The 25,596-nt window shown below is 37.5% G+C and overlaps 1 protein-coding gene across 2 annotated transcripts in view; it reads right to left on the bottom strand.

Moving 5' to 3' along the window:
- The window catches only part of LOC150082849 (sodium-coupled neutral amino acid transporter 7-like), a 194,468-nt gene that overhangs the window by 55,739 nt on the left and 113,133 nt on the right, over nt 1-25,596 (bottom strand). For both annotated transcript variants that reach the window (XM_090376871.1, XM_090376870.1), the window contains exons 4-5: nt 20,745-20,880; nt 5,351-5,443 (exon numbers count right to left, since the gene is read on the bottom strand). In XM_090376871.1, coding sequence (XP_090232997.1) covers nt 5,351-5,443; nt 20,745-20,880 — 229 coding nt within the window. The remainder of the gene's footprint in view (nt 1-5,350; nt 5,444-20,744; nt 20,881-25,596) is intronic.

Below are 25,596 nucleotides of genomic sequence, written 5' to 3'. Positions count from 1 at the left end.
GTCTTTCCAGGTTTTCTTGCCTGTAAACCCATTTTGCATTTTTTTTTTCCCTAATTGTTCTGTCAGTAACATTTCTCCAAGCTTTTCTAAAATTCCCTTTATATTTTTAAAATTCTGCAATCTTACAGGGCAGTCAGCAATTTTTTCTTTTATTTCAAAGTTATTTTAGCCTTTTTCATTTCAGTATACTATTACTATTATGAGACTTTAATTTTTTGTTTGGCATTTAACAAACACCAGGTGAGCAGAACATTTATCTTTCTTCTAGGCAATTCCCACTCAGTAGTGTCTATGAGACACCAGTGATAGGTGTCTAATCTTGTCATAGAACTTGGTTTCGCCAGGTAAACACAAACAGCTTACAAAAATATAGACATTCAGATTGTGTCTGAAGATTGTGTCAAGCATCTTTGTTTCAGACATGTAACACAGATGAGTAAAATTTTTAAAAATATGATAAAATCTTTCATTATTTATCATTATTGGTTTCTCTCATTCATTTTAATCTGATATTTTTAATTCATTTTAGCAAATCATAATAGAACACTGCTTTCAATTCAGTAAAAATGCTAAAAATTAATTTTTCATAATTAAAACAAAAAAGGGTATCTCACAGACACCACAAGAGCACCTACATTATGTATCATATAAATGTAAACAATACATCATTGAGCACATGGACTGACATGGCACAAACAGGCAATAATCATGTGTTATGAGCAGCAATTCAAATGCATACATGAAATGGAACAAAATATTGCAAATTGACACATGTTGACCCAAAATCATGCATATTTAATTAAATAGCAATTATTATTATTATTTATTATTTTTTTTAATAACAGCTGTAAATATAAACCTCCTTAAACATAATATCAGATATCAAACATGAAACAAACCAAAAATCAGAATGTTTAAATTTGGAATAAAATATGAAGTGCCCATAGGTGAATCCGCTACTATATACAGGGGATTAAAAGAAAAAAAAGATCTGTGGTCTCTGCACAAGTGATGGTAACAGTTCAGGCATTAACAGGAATGGCTGTAAGTGCATTTGCTGTCTATAGGAAGCACCTATAAAACTCAAATAGCACCACCAGGATTTGTGCAAGGATATTAGGCATCCTAGGCAATTAGCCAAAGCTAGTGAAATTTTTCTGGTATTAGCTGTGTGTCTCTCTCTCCTCCACAATTTGAGAGAAGGGAGAAGAACAAAAATTAATGCACCAAAAATTTATATTGGGAATTAATATGAATAAAAATTATATATTCATAAATAAAGACTTAATGATATGTTATGTGAAATGATAATATAATAACGGCTGTGCATTATGATGTTCAGTTTGTTTTACACATTTTATTGGATATGTACAAGAAGAAATGTATGTTACTATTTTTCTTCTCTGCTTTCAGTTTAGAATGTGTAAAAAAGTCTTGAGGTTACTATCAGTTAGTAGCATCTGTTTTCATGTGTATTCTGAGTATATTGACCTCTCAACTCTTACATGTGTATTGAGATATATACCAGGCCTATGATGACTCCTAGGCTCCTAACCTATCTCCACCTAATGCCACTATGAAGGAATACAGAATCTCTGTAAAACGGGCCGACATAATATTAATGTATGAGTTAGTGTGTGTTGTTTGTGTTAGGCCACTTTACCACCAAGGAGCAGCTAGCACCTGGATAGCTGATTCCTGGTGCCCATCCATTGGCACGTGGAGCTGGGCCTGTACCAGTAGTCTGTGCTATATCACACAAAATCCAGCATTGACCGGTGGGTGTGGCATACCAGTGGATGCCAGAAATCCCATACTCAAGGTGCACAATCTTGAGAACAGGCAAAAAAAAAGAAGTTTACCAGTGTTAACTGTGTCTATGAATTAACTGTCTCCTTATGGTAAAAGCATGTATGTAAAACTGCTGAAATATATTAAAATTAGAACTGTTATAAACCAATTCTGTTAACTGAGGATCCTCATTTAAACTCATTATTTGCAACAGCTCAGTTTGTAACTCATCATACAAATCACAATCTACCAAAATATGCTTCCACGTTTCTTCTGCACCACATAAGTGTTTGTAATCATCTTCTAAACCTAACTGGAATAATTTATTTTAAAGCTCCATGACCAGTCAGAATAAAGGATGTAAACATAGATGGATAGAACCGCTTCAATCTATTTTTAGTTAACATAAATTTAACATCAGGGTTAAATAGCCTGGTAACTGAACCAGTAAGCTATTATTCCACCTATCATGCCAAATATCATATAATTCCTCTAAAAGCGTAGTTTTTTCTGTTTTTGTACTATTCTCTAATTGAGTTTGCACTCCCATAACTTTAATTTCTCTGCCTTTTTTGAGATGATACATACCAGCTCTAAAAATAATGTGTAAATCTAAAGGTAGAGCTCCATCAATAACTTGTAAAGCATTGGTGGATACAGCTCTACAAACTATTAATTGTTAACATAATTCTTTGAATGGTCTGTAACGTTTTCCAAAATTGTACAGTATCTACCCCCTATACCAACTACACAACTACAAAAAAACATTAGTTACAAAATTTGTCACTATATGGTGCTGTGGCAATACAAATAACTTGAACAGCACTACAATTGTTCACTGTGTCCTCCATTTTGGTCAGCAACAGTTCCCATTCCAAGAACAGCATTTTCTACGCAGAACGTAACATGTCAACTGGAATAGCCAGCACATGACATCTAATGCTGTCCTTCAGATCTTCCAGAGTTTGGCATCCTTCTCAAAATACTTGGTTCTTCAAAAAACCCCACAACTAGAAGTCGCATGGGGTGAGGTCCGGTGATCGGGGTGGCCAAGATGTCTGGAAACAACGGCTGATAACCCGTTCGTCTGTAAAGTGTTGCCTTAGCAATCTTTTGACACAACGGTGGATGTGGGGTGATGCACCATCTTGCATGCATATAGTATCCTGAAGGCATCCACGTTGTTGCAGCTCTGGTATTGCAAAATTTGCCAACATTTCATAATATCGCTGTCCAGTGGCGGAACAGGTGCAGGGTCCAGTCGGTGTTACCTTCAAAAAAATATGGCTCAATCATGAATGTGGCCATAAATCCACACCACACTGTCACTTTTGGAGAATGCAACAGGATCTCTTGGATAACTCGAGGGTTTTCTGTTGCCCAAATGCGACAGTTATGTGTATTCACTTGTCCATTTAAGCAGAAGTGGGCTTCATCACTCCAAAAGATGTTCCATGACCAAGTGATATCCACTGTCATTCACGCCAGAAATTGTTTGAAGTACAAATGAGAAATGAATATCTATTCATGAGAAACAGCTGGCTCACTTGCACTACCACATGGAGATTGACTTGATAAATCCACGACAGCCACAGTCACATCTTCACCATTAAATTCAGGGAATGAGAGGAGTCCACTCATTTTCAACCTCTGCCTGGTTGAACACCAAGATGTCCTATCGTGTCAAATTTTGCAACCATTTTTCAGTCAGCACAAATAGTCATAGGTTCACACCTTATGCGCTTCTGACACCGGAATTCTCTGATTGCCGCAGCTGCATTGTTGCTGTTCTGATAGTACAGCTTCAATAATAGCGCCTTTTCCTGCAACGTTGTTGGCATTGCTGCTGTAGTGTAGGCAAACATCTACTGTATGATTTTGATGAGACTGCTTTGCTTTTATACAGTACAGTAGAGCTGAGTAGTGGCACTGTGGCAATAACTTACGTTTATGCAAATAACATATGTTATTTGCATAATTGTAACTAAGATAGTTACGTGCCATATGGTGACAAATTTTGTAACTAATTTGTCTTTTTCCAATAGATGGCAAGCTCATTGTTTATTGTACCTGTTGTCCAAATTTCTCTTCAGTATGAGCCTTAGAACTTGCTCCAGAGCCCTCTACATAGGGATACTTTAATTTTAACAACCCTGTAGATTGAGTAGTTGGTAAAAAAAGTAATTGATATACATATATACAGTAGACTGTCGAAATAACGGCACACCAAATAACAGAACGTTCAAGCTAACGGCACATTGAGAACAGATGTTTACATACAGTGCACATCTTGCAGTGCCGAAAAAAGAAAACAAGTAACGTGATTACTGTATTTGTTTATGTTTGCCATTTTTAAAATGAATTCTGTACCGATATCACAAATTATACTGCTGTTTAACATTTTTAAATTAAAAACCACTCACTGTGGCTCCTAAAGTTAATAAACCTCATACAGAGAAGAAAAGAACAACAACATTAAAGCTTAGTGACAAACTTGATATAATCCAAACTATTACATTAGGGTCACCCAGAAAGTTAATTCATATACACGTGTGTATTGTGTCTGTAAATTGCATGTGTTCTCTGGTTGATTTGCCTGTTTTGCTGGACAAAAACCACTGTTTCTTGCGGGGAAAACCTTGCTATCTATGTCTGAGACTGACTAACTCAGCCATGGAGTGAAAAAGGCCTATAAAAGTGCCTCACTTCATCGACAGGATTCGAACCAGGGTTTTTCTGCCAGGTGTGGGGAGGAAAGTGACAATGCAAACTAAACTTGATATAATAAAGAAAATAGAACAGGGCATAGGTAGGAGTGTATTAATGACAGAATGTAACATTGGATCGTCAACATGTTTATGTTTTTTTATGTGCAGTTAATAAAACTGCAATCTTAATCTCTATTTTTTATTTAGTCTCATTATTTCTGCATTAAATATATTAAAAATAAAACTTTCTAGATAACGGAAAAATCGAAATAATGGCACCTTGAATCCCCGAAGGTGCCATTATTCCAAAAGTCTTCTGTATATATATAAATAGAATAATATTTCTTCAAAAAAAAAGTAACAGAGTTTTTTTATGATTTCTTTTTAAATTTTTATTTTTATTTTTTAATTCTAGTTTCATTTTTGTGGAAAGGGATCTGCTGGAGGTAGGCCATTTGTTCCTTTAACTGTACAGCTGATAACTGTGCTTATGGAGGAGAGAAAAATATATGTTCCCAGAAAGACAATAATTAATAATGTATACACCAAAGGTGGGCTTGCACATTATTAATTTCCAGAGAAATATCCATTCTCTTCAGAAGCATTAGTTATGTGAATATTGTTTTTATATTACAGTACATCCATCAAAGATAATTATGTCTGTGAAGCTCTATTTTGCTTTGATAATTCCACATATTTTCATTTCAGCTTTAATTTAATTTTAACAGATTTAATCATCATTAACTAAAAATTGCAAAAACTTAAAGAAAGGAAGAAAAAAGATTTTATATATTAATACATGGATAGACAGCATTTTCTTGCTGAGATATAAAATGAGTGTGAGTTCTTACTTAGTTTTAATTCTTCCTGGATGTATTTCTTTTGCATAGTATTCATATACTGTCAGGAGAATGGGATACAGCATCGCAAAAATGCCTAAATACCTAGAAATAAGAACAATGCAAATTATCTTATTACCAAGTGTCAGTTTACAATAATTTAAAATGGTTCACTGAATCATTTACTTAATACTAAAAAATGGAATGAAGGTATATATGCTAATTAATATACTTCCATAAATATGAACATTAAGCTTTCAAATAATGTTCATCATTATTTTTGAAACCTGTACATGGCCTTTTTAAAGTCCTTTCATGCAGTTGGAACATAATTTCCAACTGTATGAAAAATTTTAAAGAAACCAGATCCATGACAGAAAAACATAATCTGGCAGGTTTTTGGGAGTGTGAGTGAGATTTCAGAGATGTCTACAAAAGTCATTGAAGTTTGCAACTGTTAAACTAAGTATCCCACAGTCAAAACTGCATGAGTCTTTCAGGATTCAAGAACTTTGCATGTTACGGGATAAGGAATACTATGCAGGCTTACATTTCTATCAATAGTTCATATCAATATTAAAAATTCCCTGAATTTAATGGTGAGTTGATATTTTCTGATAGCTTATAAGCTATCCCATTACTGACAGAAATAGTAATATTATCTTGTCCAAATGTGAAAATTATGTCACATTTGGAGGGGAGAGAAGCAACATGACAGGCTCTCCTAAAATCAATCAGTTCTCATTAGGTCACACATACTGATTCTTTTATATTTTGAAGAAGCAAAACAGTGATGAACTGATTAAGTGTTAATTCAACTTTCTTTTGGTTAAAACAGTTTTAATCCACTAGCTTGGATTTCCCACAGTTCTAGACCACTTGGTCTGATTATTTATTAGCTTCCTTGTGAGATAAAAAAAGATCTTACCATTAAGATGATAAATATTGATTAAATTTAGGGTAATATGTGTTAAAAAGAAACAATACACACATTTTCAAAGTTCACTATAAATAAGTATAAGATCTATCACACAATTCTGAGCAGAATTTTGAGCTCCTAGAAATGGATAAGTTTTTTGAAAATTTTTACTATCTTTTTGATTAATTAACATATTAAATTGTTTTACACATAGTTTAAATAGTCTTAATCACATTCATTAGCTTATTTTTAAATTTAGCTAGTGATTTTGTAAGTTACTGCCTACTATTCGTACCACTATTGTATCGGTTTTTTGTTGCGAATATCGCAGCACATAGCGAGTAGTGCAGAGGAATAGTAGGGTTTTAATTTTGATAAATAAGTAGCTCAAAGGTTCTGATCACTTGTTGGGCATATATCTTTTAAGTGTTTAGCTAAGGAATTTTTACTTTTTAGCAAGGATATAACTAATTTAACATTGCAATCATCGCAGTATAATGTAATGTATATCTTGAACTTGATAGTGTAAGGTATAATGTAAAACTGGATAGCGTAATTCATATCACTGCATTTAGGAATCTGTTAGCTTAGTGTAGTATTGTCAATTAATTGACAATTAAATTGTATTTAAATAGAAATCATGTCCCAGACTAGAGTAGCAAAGCAATGGGCACAAATTAGTGGGAGTGCTGTGACTCAGGGGAGAACCAAAGGGGATGATTCTCCACTGCATCATAGCCTAAAAAAATGTGCAACTCGCGAAATGTTTGCAGTCCTTTCTGGAACAGGACATGATCCAGCCAAGGAGGATGTCTTTTTGTGTGCGCTAGGCACAGAAAGTGTGAAGAAATTAGGTGCCAACTCAGCATTCTGATGGACATTTTTGATAGTTTGAAGAATAGAGTAGAGTAGATGCCCTTGAAGGAAATAAAATGGGAGACCCATCAAGCTCTTAGCTGTCCAACTCAGTGCCACAGCTCACTCTTGTGCATCAGACAACATAGTAGCAATCTTCAAGTCCGAATGCGCTGGTCCCACAGGAACTAGTCATTGTCCGTGACTGTATTGTCAGGGAAACAGGAAATATGTTGTGCTAGAAGGATGGGTGGAATGATACTGTTGCACACAATGGCACTAATGATATTAGTGCCAACTAATAGTAGAAAATCTGTGGACATTCAGAGACGGTCGTGTTCAAAGCCGCTAAGTGGATTTTTCTTATTTATTGAATGGAATGAAGGTATATATGCTAATTTGAAATTATTGTTTTTCTAAAACTTTTAATTTAAATTTAGTAGTATAACATTATTTTGTGATTTTCTGATTAATTTAGTGTATTTATTCTTTACTCGGCCTTGTAATTGCATAAAAGTATCGGTAAGGGTTTCCACGTGTTTCAACTCCGCTACCGTTCGTAAATTTCCCGCCATTGTGATACGATAGTTATATACCGTACTAGATAGCGCTAGTTGAACTTCGTTAGCAGTTAAATTGTACGTTTAAATAAATACATATAACAACTTAGATTACAAACGTAATATAATTAATTATATTTAACATAATTAATAACATAACATAATTAATTATAATTAATTAATAAATTAATAGAATCATGACTCAGACCAGAGCAGCAAAGCAAAAGGCTCAAGCTAATGGAAGTGCTGTGGCTCAGAGCAGAACTGAGGGGGGCAGTTGTCCTCTGACTCACAGCCTTATAAAATGCACTGTTTGCTTGATGTTTGCAGAGCAATCGGGTACGGGACATGATACTGCCATGGGGGATGTCTTTGTGTGTGCGCGATGCAAGGAGTGTATCGATATCAGGCAACAACTCGGCGTTCTTGTGGGCCTATATGAGAGCTTGAAGGACAGGGTGGATGCCCTCGAAGAAACTAAATTGAGGGGCCCATCAAGCTCTCAGCTGCCCATATCAACGCCAGAGCTTGCACTTGGGCATCGCGTGACACAGAGGCAGCCCCCAAGGCAGAATGCGCTGGTCCCGAAGGAACTAGTAGTTGTTGGTGACTCTATTGTCAGGGAAACGGGGAACATGCTTTGTTAAAAAGATAGGTGAAACAGGACCAGGGTATGTCTGCCAGGGGTAAAGGTTGATGACGTTGTAGAGCAAATATCATCTTTTAAGGGCACAAAAGGTGATATAGTTGTACACGTTGGCACTAATAATATTAAGAGTAGGAGACCGGCAGAATTACTTAACAAGTACAGGTCACTGCTGAACAAAAGCCGAGAATTAGGGTTGAATTTGAAAGTGTCTGCAATTCTGCCCAGACACGATAGGAGGGAGTATATGATGAGAGCCTTGTCGATCAATTCGACCCTGGAAAGAATGTGCAAGGCTCAAGGGGTAGAATTTTTTTCAGCCTGGACTGTACTTGTTAACAGGAGAGATTGCTTCTACAGGGATGGGATACACTTAAATAGAAAGGGTGCAAGAATATTTGCTGATGCTATTGAGGCAGCGTTAGGTGGGTCGGAAAACTGCTAGCTTGGGGGGAGACAAAGACCAATAGATTGACAGTAGCCACTGGCAGAGGTGAAAGAGATTCTTGCACTGCTTCTATTAGAATGAGCAGAAGCCTGAAAAACAAGATGCATGGTATTTCAGAGACTGCTGGGAGCCATTGCGGTACAAGTAAACACATGGGTTGTGTTAGGGTAGCTAAGAATAGAAACAGGTGCAGGTATACTTGCGTGTACACCAATGCTAGGAGTTTAGTAAATAAATTTGATGAATTTGAGGTATTGCCCAAAACATCAAAGGCAGATATTGTTGGGATATCAGAGACGTGGTGTCACACAGATATAAGGGATGCAGAACTGCAATTTGGGGAGTACAACGTCTACAGAAAGGACAGACAGGATAGGAAGGAGGGAGGGGTTATGCTATTCGTTAAGGAACACATAAAACAAAGGAAGTGAAGCTAGTCGACATCGCTGGACAGTGCAGTGTTGAGTCAGTTTGGTGTGACATAAGCATTGGTAGATCAAAATTGAGAGTAGGAGTGTGCTTTAGGCCTAATGACTCTGATGAGTATAATAAGGAACTGTACAGGGAAATAGAGTGGGCCAGTAAATCAGAGAGTCTTATAATGGGAGATTTTAATTTCCCAGATATTGACTGGAAATTGGGGGCTGGCTACTCACGCACTAGCAGGGCTTTTGTGGATTTATTGGATGATTGTTTTCTACATCAGCATGTTCGGGAGGCAACTAGAGGGAGTAATACTCTTGATTTGATTATCAGCAGTGATTCTTCATGCATTAAGAATCTGCAGATAAATGAACCACTAGGTGGCAGTGATCACACTGTGCTGAAGTGGGATTTACTCAAAGAGGTAACTACCATTAGGGGTAAAGGGAAGGGTTATTGCTTGCGTAAAGGCGACTATGATGGACTGAGACAGTATTTAAATTCTATACAGTGGGACCAACTGATGATGTTACCAACATCAAATTCAAAATGGGAAGCATTCAAAGAACTTATCTTGGAAGCTACTAGGCTTTACATACCAACTAAGAAATATTGTTCAAGGTTTAGGCCAAAATGGATGTGAGATGAACTAATGAGGCATATGGCAAAGAAGAAAAATGCATGGGATACTTACAAATTTAACACATGACACAGAAGCCTATGATAGATACAAGTTGATATGCAACCAAGTTACAAAGGAGGTTAGGCAGGCGAAGGCAGATTACGAGAAATCCTTGGCAAGGGATGCAAAGAAAAACAGCAAAGAGTTCTTTACTTATGTAAACTCTAGAAGGAAGGGGATGAATCAGATTGGTCCACTTGATATTGATGGGTCAACTGTTGATGATCCTGCTCAGGTAGCTAACAAACTAAATGAATATTTTGCATCGACATTCACACATGAGGAGTTATTCAGCAAGGGGAATGCCAGAGGTGTATTCAACTCTAGCAGTAAGCTACAAAATCTTGAAATAACTGGGAGTAAAGTGGAGGAGAAACTGTTGAAGATAAACACAAGAAAGGCACCCGGGGTGGATGGGATCTATCCAGTTATATTAAAGGAGGCAGCAAAGGAAGTAAGCAAACCCTTAGCCATAATTATGAGAGCTTCCTTGGACTCAGGGGAGGTACCCATAGACTGGAAATGTGCAAATGTGACCCCAATTCACAAAGGAGGATCAAAGGCTGACACAAGTAATTATAGACCTGTGAGCTTAACTTCTGTTCCAGGAAAATTAATGGAGGCACTGGTTAAAGAAGCACTGCAGGATCATTTAGACAAGACTTCAGTTATAGCTCAGACACAGCATGGTTTTGTTAAGGGGAAGTCTTGCCTGACCAACTTGATTGGATACTATGATGCAGTCACAAAAGAACTGGATGCAGGGAATAACTTTGATATTATATACTTGGATCTTAGAAAGGCTTTTGATACTGTTGCACATCAAAAGTCTGGGTGCGAGCCTGGGTGCGAGGTTAGCCTGTGCAGACATTGCTCCTTAAAGCTCTTCAAACAGAGAAGTTTTTCCTGATTTATTTTCTGCTTTATTAGTTTAAATTGTCATATTAACTTATTTTCTAGAGTAGCTTTATATTCCTAGTTACGATACTTAGTTTAAAGTTTAACTTAGACATAGATTTCGTAGATATTACTTTGTATCGGTAACGGTATCAAATCCACGTGTCACAAATTGAACGAGAGGTCTTTTAACCAAATTTAGTCGATTTATTAACCAATTGTTATATCAAATTATCTTCTATAAGTAGATTATAGACCTTGTCAGGATCCTTAGTTTATTCTAAATTGAGATAGCGAGATTTCGAAGCTAATGAATACTTACGAGTCCATAGAAATACCGTTCGTGAATTCCCGCCATTTTTACACGATAGCATAAGCTTAGTGTAGTATACTGCATAATATAATATTGTCAATTAATCAGTAAATCTATTAATCTTGATAAACTTTATTGTCAATTAAATTGTATTTTTAACTCTATAAATATATATAACGACTTAATCGTAACAAATAATTAATACATAACTATAGTGGTACACGTGATACGGAAGTTGTATAAAGGGAACACTAGATACCGAAAAAAAAAATATATATATATATATATATATAACATAACTGTTTTGGGATATAACTTAAGGATTTAATTTTTGTTTTAAATTTTATTGAATTAAATTGGAATCATGACTCTGACCAGAGCAGCAAAGCAAAAGGCTCAAGCTAATGGGAGTGCTGTGGTTCAGGGGAGAACTGAGGGGGGCAGTTGCCCTCTGAATCACAGTCTATTAAAATGCACTGTTTGCTTGATGTTTGCGGAGCAGTCAGGTACGGGACATGATACTGCCAAGGGGGATGTCTTTGTGTGTGCACGATGTAAGGAGTGCAAGGAAATCAGGCGACAACTCAGCGTTGTTATGGGCCTTTATGAGACCTTGAAGGACAGGGTGGATGCCCTCGAAGAAAATAAATTGAGGGGCCCATCAAGCTCTCAGCTGCCCACATTAACGCTAGAGCTTGCACTTGGTCATCAGGCAACACAGGGGCAGCCCCCTAGGCAGAATGCGCTGGTCCCACAGGAACTAGTAGTTGTTGGTGACTCTATTGTCAGGGAAACGGGGAACATGCTTTGTAAAAAGGATAGGTGGAATAGGACCAGGGTATGTCTGCCAGGGGCAAAGGTTGATGACGTTGTAGAGCGGATATCATCTTTTAAGGGCACAAAAGGTGATATAGTTGTACACGTTGGCACTAATGATATTAAGAGTAGGAGACCGGCGGAATTACTTAGCAAGTACAGGTCACTGTTGAAAAAAAGCCGTGAATTAGGGTTGAACTTGAAAGTGTCTGCAATTCTGCCCAGACACGATAGGAGGGAGTATATGATGAGAGCCTTGTCGATCAATTCGGCCCTGGAGGGATTGTGCAAGGCTCAAGGGGTAGAATTTTTTTCAGCCTGGACTGTACTTGTTAACAGGAGAGATTGCTTCTACAGGGATGGGATACACTTAAATAGAAAGGGTGCAAGAATTTTTGCTGATGCTGTCGAGGCAGTGTTAGGTGGGTCGGAAAACTGCTAGTTGGGGGGGATACAAGGACTAATAGATTAACAGTAGCCACTGGCAGAGGTGGAAGTGATCCTTGCACTGCTTCTATTCAAATGAGCAGAAGTCTGAAAAACAAGATGCAGGATATTTCAGAGACTGCTGGTAGTCATTGCGTTACAAGTAAACACATGGGTTGTATTAGGGTAGCTAAGAATAGAAACAGGTGCATGTATACCTGCGTGTACACCAATGCTAGGAGTTTGGTAAACAAATTTGATGAATTTGAGGTATTGCTCAAAACATCAAAGGCAGATATTGTTGGGATATCAGAGACGTGGTGTCACACAGATATAAGTAATGCGGAACTGGAATTTGGGAAATACAATGTATATAGAAAGGATAGACAGAACAGGAGGGGAGGAGGGGTTATGCTATTAATTAAGAAACACATAAAGTCAAAGGAAGTGAAGCCAGTTGACATCGATGGACAGGGCAGTGTCGAGTCAGTTTGGTGTGACATAAGCATAGGGAGATCAAAATTGAGAGTAGGAGTGTGCTATAGGCCTAATGACTCTGATGAGTATAATAATATATTGTACAGGGAAATAGAGTGGGCCAGTAAATCAGAGAGTCTTATAATGGGGGATTTTAATTTCCCAGATATTGACTGGAATTTGTGCGTTGGTCACTCGCACACTAGCAAGGCTTTTGTGGATTTATTGGATGATTGTTTTCTACATCAGCATGTTCGTGAGGCAACAAGAGGGAGCAATACTCTTGATCTGATTATCAGTAGTGATTCTTCATGCATTAAGAACCTGCAGATAAATGAACCACTAGGTGGCAGTGATCACAGTGTGTTGAAGTGGGATTTACTCAAGGAGGTAACTACCATCAGAGGTAAAGGGAAGGGTTTTTGTTTTCGTAAAGGCGACTATGATGGTCTGAGACAGTATTTAAATTCTATACAGTGGGACCAACTGATGTTGTTACCAACAGCAAACTCAAAATGGGAAGCATTCAAGGAACTAATCTTGGAAGCTACCAGGCTTTACATACCAACTAAGAAATATTGTTCAAGGTTTAGGCCTAAATGGTTGTCAGATGGACTAATGAGACATGTGGCAGAGAAGAAAAATGCATGGGATACATACAAATTAATGGGTAACATGGAAGCCTATGATAGATATAAGTTGGTCTGTAACCAAGTCACAAAGGAGATTAGGCAGGCAAAGGCAGACTACGAAAAATCCTTGGCAAAGGATGCAAAGAAAAACAGAAAGGAGTTCTTTACATACTTGAACTCGAGAAGGAAAGGGATGAATCAGATTGGTCCACTGGATATTGATGGTTCAACAGTTGAGGATCCTGCTCAGGTGGCTAACAATCTAAACGAGTATTTTGCATCTACATTCATGCATGAGGAGTTATTCAGGAAGGAGAATGATGTAGGTAAAGTAAACATTGGCAGTGAGCTGGATGATTTTGTAATAACTGAGAGGAAAGTGGAGGAGAAATTGTTGAGGATAAACATAAAAAAGGCACCTGCGGTGGATGGGATCTATCCAGTTATATTAAAGGAGGCAGCAAAGGAAGTATGCAAACCCCTAGCCATAATTATGAGAGCTTCTTTGGACTCAGGGGAGGTACCCATAGACTGGAGATGTGCAAATGTAACCCCAATTCACAAAGGAGGATCAAAGGCTGACACAAGTAATTATAGACCTGTTAGTTTAACTTCTGTTCCAGGTAAATTAATGGAGGCATTCTCTGAGCAGTGCAGACGAGCTGCAAGAGTAGCTCATGGTGTCTTGTCAATGATATACAGGAATTTTTCTAGCAGGGATAAGGAGGTGATTATTCCCTTGTATAAGGCAATGGTTAGGCCACATCTTGAGTACTGTATACAGGTCTGGAGGCCTCATTTCAAGAAGGATGTAGAGCTGCTGGAACGGGTACAGAGAAGGGCAACAAGATTAGTAAATGGAACAAAGGGTTGCTCTTACGAAGAAAGGCTTAAGTTTTGCAAATTACAGAGTCTGGAGACTAGGCACCGGCGAGGTGATCTGATAGAGGTGTATAAGGCTTTGAATGGTTTGAGCATGCTCAATGCCAATGGGATTCTTCATCTTTCTCAGAATAATCACCTCAGAGGGCATAAATTCAAATTGAGGAAGGACGGATGTCGGATAGATGTGCGGAAATTTGCCTTTGGCCAGCGGGTGGTTGGTTGGTGGAACCGACTTCCATCACTTGTTGTTGAAGTTGATAGCCTAAACAAATTTAAAGCTCAACTGGACAGGTATTTCGAACGAACGGAGGGGTGAAATGGGAGAGGGTTTTTTTTTTTTTTTTTGGCTGATGCTGAATAAGCTTGCTTTCTTGCATCATATGCCTCTACTAATGCTAATGCTAATGCTAACATGGAAGACTGCTACACAAATTGGAGCAGTGTGACATTGGAGGCAAATTGCTGCTATGGATAAAGGGGTGTTTGAGGGGGAGAAGACAGAGAGTGGTAATCAATGGACACTGCTCATCGTGGACTAATGTTATTAGTGGAGTCCCTCAGGGCTCAGTGTTGGGTCCATTATTGTTTTCTGTATTTATAAATGATATTGATGATAGTATATCAAGCTTAATGTCCAAGTTTGCAGACGATACAAAGGTTGGCAGGGTTGTCAAGGACACTACTGACACTATGCTGCTGCAACAGGATCTGGAAAGGTTGAGCAGATGGGCTGAGAGGTGGCAAATGAAGTTTAACATTGACAAATGTAAAGTACTACACATGGGAAACAGCAACCCCAGAGCAACGTATCAACTCTGTGGTACTACACTGACAGTGGTAGAGAATGAAAGGGACTTGGGGGTGGTTGTGCAGGCAGATATGAAGTTCTCTGAGCAGTGCAGACGGGTTACAAGAGTAGCTCATGGTGTATTGTCAATGATATACAGGAATTTTTCCAGCAGGGATAAGGAGGTGATTATTCCATTGTATAAGGCAATGGTCAGGCCACACCTAGAGTACTGTATACAGGTCTGGAGGATGTAGGATGTAGAGAAGGATGTAGAGCTGCTGGAACGAGTACAGAGAAGGGCAACAAGATTAGTGAATGGAACAAAGGGGTACTCTTACGAAGAAAGGCTTAAGTTTTGCAAATTACAGTGTCTGGAGACTAGGCACCAGCGAGGTGATCTGATAGAGGTGTATAAAGCCTTGAATGGTTTAAGCATGCTCAATGCTGATGGGATTCTTACTCTAGCTCAGAAAAATCACCTGAGAGGGCATAAATTCAAATTGAGGAAAGACAGATGTAGGATAGACATGCGGAAATTTGCCTTTAGCCAGCAGGTGGTTGGTTGGTGGAACAGACTTCCATCCCTTGTGGTGGAGGTTGATAGCCTAAATAAGTTTAAGGCTCAGCTGGACAGGTATTTTGAACGAACAGAGGGGTGAAGTGGAAGTGGGTTTTTTTTTTTTTTTTTTTTTTCCTGGCTGATGCTGCATAAGCTTGCTTTCTTGCATCAAATGCCTCTACTAATGCTAATGCTAAAACCCACTTGGCCATTGTAAGAAACAGGAATAAATTAGAATTGATACAAAGGACAATACTTCTCACCATTACCAGAGCATGTCGCACAATGAACACACCTGCACTACAGTTGCTGGCTAGAGCTTTCCTGCTTTACCTGGAAGTAGCCAAAAGAGGCTTGTATTATAGACTTAAAAAAGGGCATACCCACAGAATTTCTGGGGATAGCCCTTGATACAGCCAGCACCTTCAATGTTGAAAGAAAAAGAATAGCCACAAAGCTCCATGAGCTATGGGAAACAAAATGGGAGCAGGAAACCAGAGGTCTAGTTACCAAAACTTTTCTGCCACAGGTGGCAATGGTCAGCCCAAAGCTGCCTAAGTGGTATGTCCCTGGACTTTTTACAACATTCATATTGACGGGTCACGGCTCCCTAAAGACAAAACTAACCTCCCTAGGGCTGACTGATGACCCAAATTGCACCTGTGGTGAGAGTGAAGACCGGGCACACATTCTATATGAATGTATAATTTATGACATCCCCAGAACACATCTAATAGCACAGATTGGCCCCCCTTCCAAGGGGAGAAGAACATCTATTCATTATAGAAGACGAAAATTATAAAGCCCTTACAACCTTCACACACAAAGTATTTGAAATGTGCAGAAATATCCAAAGAATGGGAATTCAGCTCCCCGGAAATTAAATAATAATCAATAGTTAAAATTGCCATGTCCAGACAATGACCTAATAACTGTCAGGACAGCAGTATTCTGAACTAAAATATGGAATTAAATGACAAGACCAGATTGACCTGGGTAGCCCCTAGGATTACCCTGCCATGTGTAGGAACCGGGGGCCCCCACACCAAATAAGTAACCATATTGGGGAGAGATGTACAGGTAGCGAGGGAAGCAAATTAGCTGAAAAATATCAGTAAGCTGGTAGCAAGGAGATGCAGATAGAATGAAAGACAGAATGAATAGGCTGGTTACTGAGTGAAAGAGTGAATTAGGAATTATGGTAAAAGGGAATAAATGTCAGTTTTGATGAAAGAAAGATGGACCCAGCACAAGGGAAAGAGAGTGAATGAGTGTTATGGTGAATGGGAATAAGCGGAGGAGCAATTGTAATTGGCTGAAAGAATACAAAGCTAATAATAACTTACACTACTTTATATATACTAAAAAACATTTACTAACAACACTATGACTGCATTCTCCCCTGGCCTGCAAAAAAATTGTGGCTAGGCCTGCACCACAACTGAAGAATAATAGTAAGTTGAAGTGCCCAGAGAATGCAGTGCAGAAAACAAGAGTTGAACAAATGAAATGAAAGCCAGAAGAATGAATAAGAGTGTAAATGTGTGAGAAAAAGAACACAAACCATAAATGTTAAAGTTAAGTTCACACTAACCGTAGTTTTAATCTTTTATATTCTTTCTTATTTAGCTTAATTATTAAGCATCAGTATTTAAATTACATTACACACCATTGCATCCCCCCCCTAGTGTGTGAGAAAGAGGTGAATGAGTGAGTGAAAAAAAAAAAAAAAAAAAAAGATATATATATATAACCTAACAGAAAAAAAAAATTATTATAAACTATAAAAAAAAAGTATAAAAATAGACTTTGCACTGCCAGCTAACATGTCCCAGGGCAGTTTGACCTTCCTACTGGATTTGACAAGACATGGGCCAGACAACCATCACCAATGAAGACACTGCAGCTTTGCTGCCAATATGGCATTTGGCAAACCAAGCTGGGTACTCTAACCCCATCCCCAGGCAGGGGAGGGAGGAGATGTGTCTATGTCTCCTCCCCTCCACTACCCCATACTTTGCCTGGTGGGGCTCGTCTCCACTGACCTCTTTGGGGATGCCTACTTTATCATCCCCATCCTTCTACTGTTTCCCCTCAATCTCCAGTCTCCCCCTCCCACACTAACTAAACTGACTGGGTACACCCCCTAACAATGCTACCAAATTCTAATCAGCGTCAAAAAAATTCAATCGCTTTCTCGTAAACCTCTTTCGGCCTTTCGAAATTCTAGTGTTCACCCCCCCCCCTTTTTTAGGCCTTGCCACTGAAATCCTCAGAAAATAGGTGGCAGGACCTGCCAAAGTACTTAAATAATCTATTGGGTGCCTGGCCTGCCTCCTCATGGCAAAGTGTGGGCAGCGGGGGTCCCAATAGGGGCCCAATGGCTAAATGGTCAGAGAAGCAACAGAACATAACACTACACAACAAACTACTCCCCACACACTTTTTAAATCTGTGGCCTCCACAGAGTTCTGTGTCACTTACAAAGAATACAATGCGAAGATAGGGGAAACCCCAGTGCCGTCACATAACTAACACACTTAACACTTTACTTTACTTATTTATTTCTCTTTAGTGGCAAATAACATAAATTATTGCAAAAATTACTACTTTATGTTGGTCATATAAGGGAACTGACTGGGACAGGCTTTTAGACTGGCAAGACTTATAATTGGTTGTGTGCAATTTCCAGTTGCTCTGTCTTAGAAGGAAGTAAGGAAAACTGGATGCTCTATTGTATGGTGGCTGAATTTGGTGTTTGCTGTTGGGAGGAAAAACCGTTAGTTGAGAACTGTCTAAAGAAAGAATAATCTTTGTGTAGAATTTTTTCCCTTTTTTTTGGCTGAATCAGCAAAAGCCTAAGTTTTTGCTTCTTATGGCCTATACTAAGAAATAGATTTACCACCTATTCTGCTTATGTCTAGGTGGTAAGAAAGATAAGGTAAATTAGGACTGGTCTAAAGATACTTCATCAGCTTATTTGCCACCCATTTAAAATCATTAATAATGTTAACTGCTATCCCACAGTGGCTCAATATAGCTCAGTCCTTTCCTCCCCACTAGTTTTTATGTATGTATACAAAGAATTCTAATAATTAATTGCAATTGTTATTCTATATTTTTGCTAAACAGGTTTCTCACGATATACTTTAACATGCCAAATCTTGTTATTTACAAACTAATTTATACTTATTGTATCATTTAAGATCTTCTGACAGTTTTAGTTATTCTCAGCATCTTTCTTTGCTACTAATTTCACATGTTCTTTGGTCATCCATTTTAGTCCTTGAACAATAATTTTTTAATGATATAAAAATGGCTGGAGCCTCTAGAATTGCTTACCTGAATATTTTCCATTTGGCATTTGTATTTGTCATACTCGTATTTGTAAATTAGTTCCATACCACAAAATTGAAATGATACTGACGCCACTGTAATTGAAACAATGAACCTCCTTTTTACTCTTGAGCATAGCCATTGCTTTGGCTAAAACTCATGTTAATAAACTATGATTAATGCTTGCTAGTTGTTCCTTTACATGGAGGCTTTCTTAAGTATAATGAATCTTCATAATAAATCAGGTCAAGAATATCATATTTCCTTGTGCTACCTCTAACATGTATTACTGAGATATAGCTAGTCCACAGAAATATACTGCTACTGGGTGAGTAACCAACCACATTTTCCCATTAATATTCAGGAAGGTAAAATCACTTTAATAAAAATTTGTTAAAATTATTTATAATATTGCTTTTAGTTTTCTCTTTCCTGCAGGAAAGAGAAAACTAAAAATCTAGGACACTACTGACACTATGCTGCTGCAACAGCATCTGGAAAGGTTGAGCAGATGGGCTGAGAGGTGGCAAATGAAGTTTAACATTGACAAATGTAAAGTACTATATATGGGAAACAGCAACCCCAGAGCAACATATCAACTCTATGGTACTACGCTGACAGTGGTAGAGAATGAAAAGGACCCGGGGGTAATTGTGCAGGCAGGTATGAAGTTCTCTGAGCAGTACAGACGGGCTACAAGAGTAGCTCATGGTGTCTTGTCAATGATATACAGGAATTTTTCTAGCAGGGATAAGGAGGTGATTATACCCTTGTATAAGGCAGTGGTCAGGCCACACCTAGAGTACTGTATACAGGTCTGGAGGCCTCATTTCAAGAAGGATGTAGAGCTGCTGGAACAAGTACAGAGAAGAGCAACAAGGTTAGTGAACGGAACGAAAGGTTACTCTTATGAAGAAAGGCTTAAGTTTTGCAAATTACAGTGTCTGGAGACTAGGCATCGGCGAGGTGATTGGCAGTATCCCATCAGCATGCTCAATGCTGATGGGATACTGCCTCTTGCTCAGAATAATCACCTGAGAGGGCATAAATTCAAATTGAGGAAAGACAGATGTAGGATAGATGTGTAGAAATTTGCCTTTAGCCAGCGGGTAGTTGGTTGGTGGAACAGACTTCCATCCCTTGTTGTGGAAGTTGATAGCCTAAATAAATTTAAGGCTCAGCTGGACAGGTATTTTGAACGAACGGAGGGGTGAAGTGGAAGGGTTTTTTTTTTTTTTTTTGGCTGATGCTGCATAAGCTTGCTTTCTTGCATCATATGCCTCTACTAATGCTAAACATCACAATCACAAACTAAACAATCACAAATGAACAGTCTTCAAACAAGTAGATAAATGCCATTGACAGTTTAGTGACTGTAATTTGAAAGTTATCCAATCCTTGGCAAGATAAAGAGCACAGAGATCAAAAAAAAAAAAAAAGAACTTGTAATTCAATCTTAGGATTGTTGCTAGGTTGACCTGTAAAATACTAGCCACCAGGCTGAATTTCTTCATCACCAAGAGCAGCCATGCAACCAAATCTGTCAGGCTTGTACACAAGAAACAATCTATATACCATGTATTCTACATTTAGAGATCTGATTTTAATTCATATACTTCATTTTTGTTACTGCTTGTATAAATCTGTAATCTGTACAGATTTCTTGCAGTAGTATTACTTTCGATAATTCCGCAAATTGGATATCAGTCCAGCAAAATTATAATTTCTTTAATCTTACTTACCCAGCATATTTCAGAAAATCTAACCTCTGGAAGTAGCACATAGGAAGTATTAGCACTATTCCTGTCGCAATAATTGTGTATCGTCGTTGTAGGAACCATTCTTGACAAAAAGTATCCCCAAGAGCAGAAAATAAAACTGTAAAAGAACACCTATTTTTTTACCTTATGCTAATTCCCAAAAAGTGTTTTTAAATTATTAAATAAAAAAGAGAATATTTTAAAATTCATTTAGTTAAAAATGCTATTTTTAACTCAATGAACTGAAGAGTGCTTTATTAAAACAATTACAACACTGCAAAAAAAAATTAATGAAGATGTCTTAATTTTATTATGAAGATAAACTAATAAATATATGACATATAAGTTTTATATATTTAAGATAAAGTAATCTTATACAGTAGAAAAATACCATAAAACACATTATGAATACTTATGCAGTGTTTCTAAATTACAGCAAAAAAATTTATAGTCTACATTCCAAAACAAGTAAAAAGTTTATATAAATGTGTACATCTGTTTGTATTTTATAAAATGGCTACAAAGTTATGAATGGTAAAAACTGTCCAACAATCCTGAGTTGTGCCCAGAAGAATAAATCTCTAAGCTGCCAAGGGATATTCCTTTAGGATAAAATTATCTGCTCTATAAAACAAAGCACTAGTAAAAAATAAATGCTCCTCTAGATACCATCCAAGATATTTAACTGAGGTAACATTTCAGGGAGACACTCCCATGACTCCTCACAACAAGAAAGTGATTTCTGCTTAGTCTATCTTCAGCGGCACATGTACTGTTATCTTCCTGTAAATTTCAAGTTTATAAACCCTATTCAAGACATCAGTTTCTCAAGAATAAAAGATAGCCAGGTCATCTGCATATACCACTGATTCTTCTTGTTTGAAATCCGTTTAAAGGAGTTCAACTAGAATTATATTCCATGCAAAGAGACCCCCAGGATGGAACATTGAGGACATCCCCATTGCATGGGTCTTACCTGATCCATATACTTGATTCTAACATGTACCTTTCTGTTGTTAAAATAGCTTCTAAATACAGAAAATAAATCCCTTGTACAAGTTGCAGTTCTCATGTGCTTAGAATCCACTCCCATCACAATATGTTGAAAGCACCTTTCAAGTCCACAAACAGGCCAAGTACCAACCCGCATACTCCTCAACATATTTTAGAACTCTATACATGGCACCCTCAGCCAATTTACCTTTCTTTAAACCAAATTGTTTTCCTGACAACATATTCCATTCTTTGTATCTATTCATAAGCCTTTCTATATGTAAGCTTTCATAAATTTTAATCATAATATGGAGAAGTGCAATAGGCCAATACAACCTGTATTGGCCTATTGTACTTCTCACCATAAGATCTATAAAACATGACTCTTTAAAACAGGAATGAATTGTATATATCTAATAAGATGTCAAGCTTCAATTTATAGAATCCTTTTATTATCTGTCATTCCAAGAGATCTAACCCTGTAGCTTATCATCCTTAACCCAGTTCCACAGTCCCAGAGAGCTCAGATGGAAGTCAGTCTCGTGCTCATCTGGAGCATCACACAGATTCTCACAATTAGTTTGTCCAGAACCTGTTTTTATTGTTCTGTTAATACTATTGACTTATAACTTTAAAAATTGTTCCAAGGCTCCCTGCATTCACGAGTACTCTTGCCAGGCCTTTTTCTTTGCCCAGTTAAGTGAGTGGACATAACACATTTCTTAACACCCTATAAAAGTCTGTATAGTCCTCGGCCAGATCACTCAATCCAGCCTCTTACACTCATGGAGTTTCTTTCTTACCTTTCTTACCCTTTCCTTTTATTGGTTAATTCTTCTAACCACCAAAATACAGACCTAACTACTGTAGCCCTCTTAAAAGTCTTGACTGGAAACACACAACAACACATTTTGCAATGCAGAGGAAAGGTTCAAATTGATCTGTTCCTTCTGCATCCATTCAACTAATTCAAATTTCCTATTTCTTATGAGTCTGTGGTCAAAACTGTCCCATCTGGCAAACTTTAAGACAGGTCTCACAGTTTTAAAGACTGAGGGTTCTCAGTTTTGAAACTGAGATCAATCTCAAAGTAGGTGATTTACAGTCACTAGTGTTTATTTTATTTTATTTTCTTTATTTTACTTATCATAGGCAATGATATGAATGTAAGATTGACATAATTCCCATGAACAGAGGAGTAGGCAGGATGATAGTCTGACACATTTTTCACATCTAGCCCAGAGGCAGATAGAGGACATCACATTGGAGTCTACCTCTATAATGATGTTATAAGATCAAAGAACTTTGCACATTTTTTCCAAATAACTAATGTATGGCTTAATTGGTTTGTCAAACTGGCAGTACAGAGCTGTAAAATAAATTATACCAAATGCAACTAAAATCTCACAGCAAATGGCATGTTCATTGCAGAAAGTCATTAACTTTGTAACCATCAAGTCACAGTTCCTTATAATAATTGTAGATTGGGGATTAACCAAATAACCTACAAGTGTATCCCTTTATTTGATTGTCTCATATATGTTCCTATATGAGGGCCACATCAATTCCATGCAATATGGCCTAAGCAGCCCTTGCACCAGAAAATACCACAACAACATCAATTCCATACTCCTCCATAATGTGATTCAGGTGAAGGCCATACCGTTAACATGTGCATTATTCTGCAAAACTTAATGTTGTTATTCATAGTAAATTTATTTCTTCATGAATTCAAGTGCTTTATATATTCTGAGCATCAAGTGCTACTCATTTTGCAATATAAGACAAACTGTCAACTCATTTCTAGATGGACAATTCCTTTGGAATCTTCAGTGATAAAATAGTGACCACAGGTATCCTACATTTATAGTATTTAGCTATATGACCATAACCCATGTACTAAAAGCACTGGGTTACAGTAAGTACTTCTCTGATCTTATGAACAGATCAATCCAAAAATACTCTATTAGCCTCTTAAAGTAATGACAAGTGGAACCTCTGACCTCAAGAATCCAATTACAGTTATCACTATTTTTAACTCTTTTTTTTTTACAGACAACTTAAATATTTCCATGTACTATATCTTAATCGAATAGTTTAAATCTTTTAAATTCGTAATGCACAGTTGATCAAGAAGCTCATCATTCTGCGTATCTTTATCTGTATCATAAATACAGATAAAGCACATTCAGGAATTGAGAAATAGTGTATTTTTAAATTTTTTAGACTTTAGAGAGATATACCTAGCAGTTACACAGTTTTAATGGAGACTTTAAAATTTGCACATCTCCAGTCCATGGAGACTTCCCCTGAGTCTAAGGATGGTCTCATAATTATGGCTTAGGGTTTGCTTACTTCCTTTTTCGCCTCCTTTAATATAACTGGATAGATCCCATCTGCCCCAGGTGCCTTTCTTATGTTTAACTTCAACAATTTCTCCTCTACTTTGCTCTCAGTTATTACAAAATCATTAAGCACACTGTTACAGTCTTATACTCTTCTGGCATTTTTCTTCCTTAATAACTCCTCATTTGTGAATGTAGATGCAAAATACTCATATCTTGATATCGACAGTCAAACTGTCGATATCAAGTGGAGCAATATGATTCACCCTCTTCCTTCTAGAGTTCATAAAAATAAAGAAGTCCTTGCTGTTTTTCTTAGCATCTTTTGTCAAAGCTTTCTTGTAATCTGCCTTCGCTTGCCTAACTTCCTTTGTGACTTGATCACAGATATGATGGCAGATATGATTATATCTGCCATTGGCTTCTGTGTCATCTGATAATTTATATGCATACCATGCATTTTTCTTCTCTGCCACGAGTCCCATTAGTTCATCTGACATCCATTTAGGCCTAAACTTCGAACAATATTTCTTAATCGGTATGGAAAGCCTAGTAGCTTCCATGATTAGTTCCTTGAATGCTTTCCACTTAGAATTTGCTATTGGTAACATGATCTTTCTACACAAATAATCACTGCTGATAACCAGATTAAGAGTAATACCCTCTCTGGTTGTCTCTTGAACATGCTGCTGCAGAAAACAATCATCCAATAAATCCACAAAAGTCTTGCTAGTGTGCAAGTAGCCAATCCACAAGTTTCACTCAATATCTGAGAAGTTAAAACCCCCATTATAACACAATCTTATTTACTGGCCCATTCTATATCTCTGTACAATTGTTCATTGTACTCATTAGAGTCATTAGGCCTATAACACACTCCTACTCTCATTTTTGCTTTTGCAGTGCTTATGTCACACCAAACTGACTCATCATTGCACTGTTCACTGGATGCACTTCCTTAGATTTTATGTTTTTCTTAATTAACAGTGTAACCCCTCCTCCCTTCCTATCCTTTCTGTACAATGTGTACAGAAAGGATAGAGATAGTCCCAAATTCCAATTCCGCATTGCTTATATCTGTGTGACACCATGTCTCTGATATCTCAACAATATCTGCCTTTGATGCCTTGACCAGCACTTCAAATTCATCTACTATACTTCTAGCATTGGTGTACATGCACGTATACATGCACCTATTCTTATTCTTAGTTACTCTAACACAGCCAATGTATTTATTTGTTTCATGATGACTCCCACCAGTCCCTGAAACCCCAGCACCCTGCCTTCCCTGGCCACTGCTCATTCTAATAGAAGCAGTGCAAGAATCACTTTCTCCTCTGCCTGTGGCTACTATTACCATTTTAGTCTGTGAATCCACAGACTAAAAGGTTAATAGTGTGATGACATCTTCACAGACTAAAAAGTCTGTGAAAATGTCAACCCAGTTGGTTCTGAAGCAACATTACTGGAGTATCTCAATTCATTGTCAGTGTTCA

Source organism: Mastigoproctus giganteus, chromosome 7, assembly GCF_048544385.1.
Source record: "Mastigoproctus giganteus isolate SK-2022 chromosome 7, ASM4854438v1, whole genome shotgun sequence".
Lineage (NCBI taxonomy): Eukaryota > Metazoa > Arthropoda > Arachnida > Uropygi > Thelyphonidae > Mastigoproctus > Mastigoproctus giganteus.
Note: the sequence above shows the minus strand (reverse complement) of the source record. Positions and strands in the feature narration are given on the sequence as shown.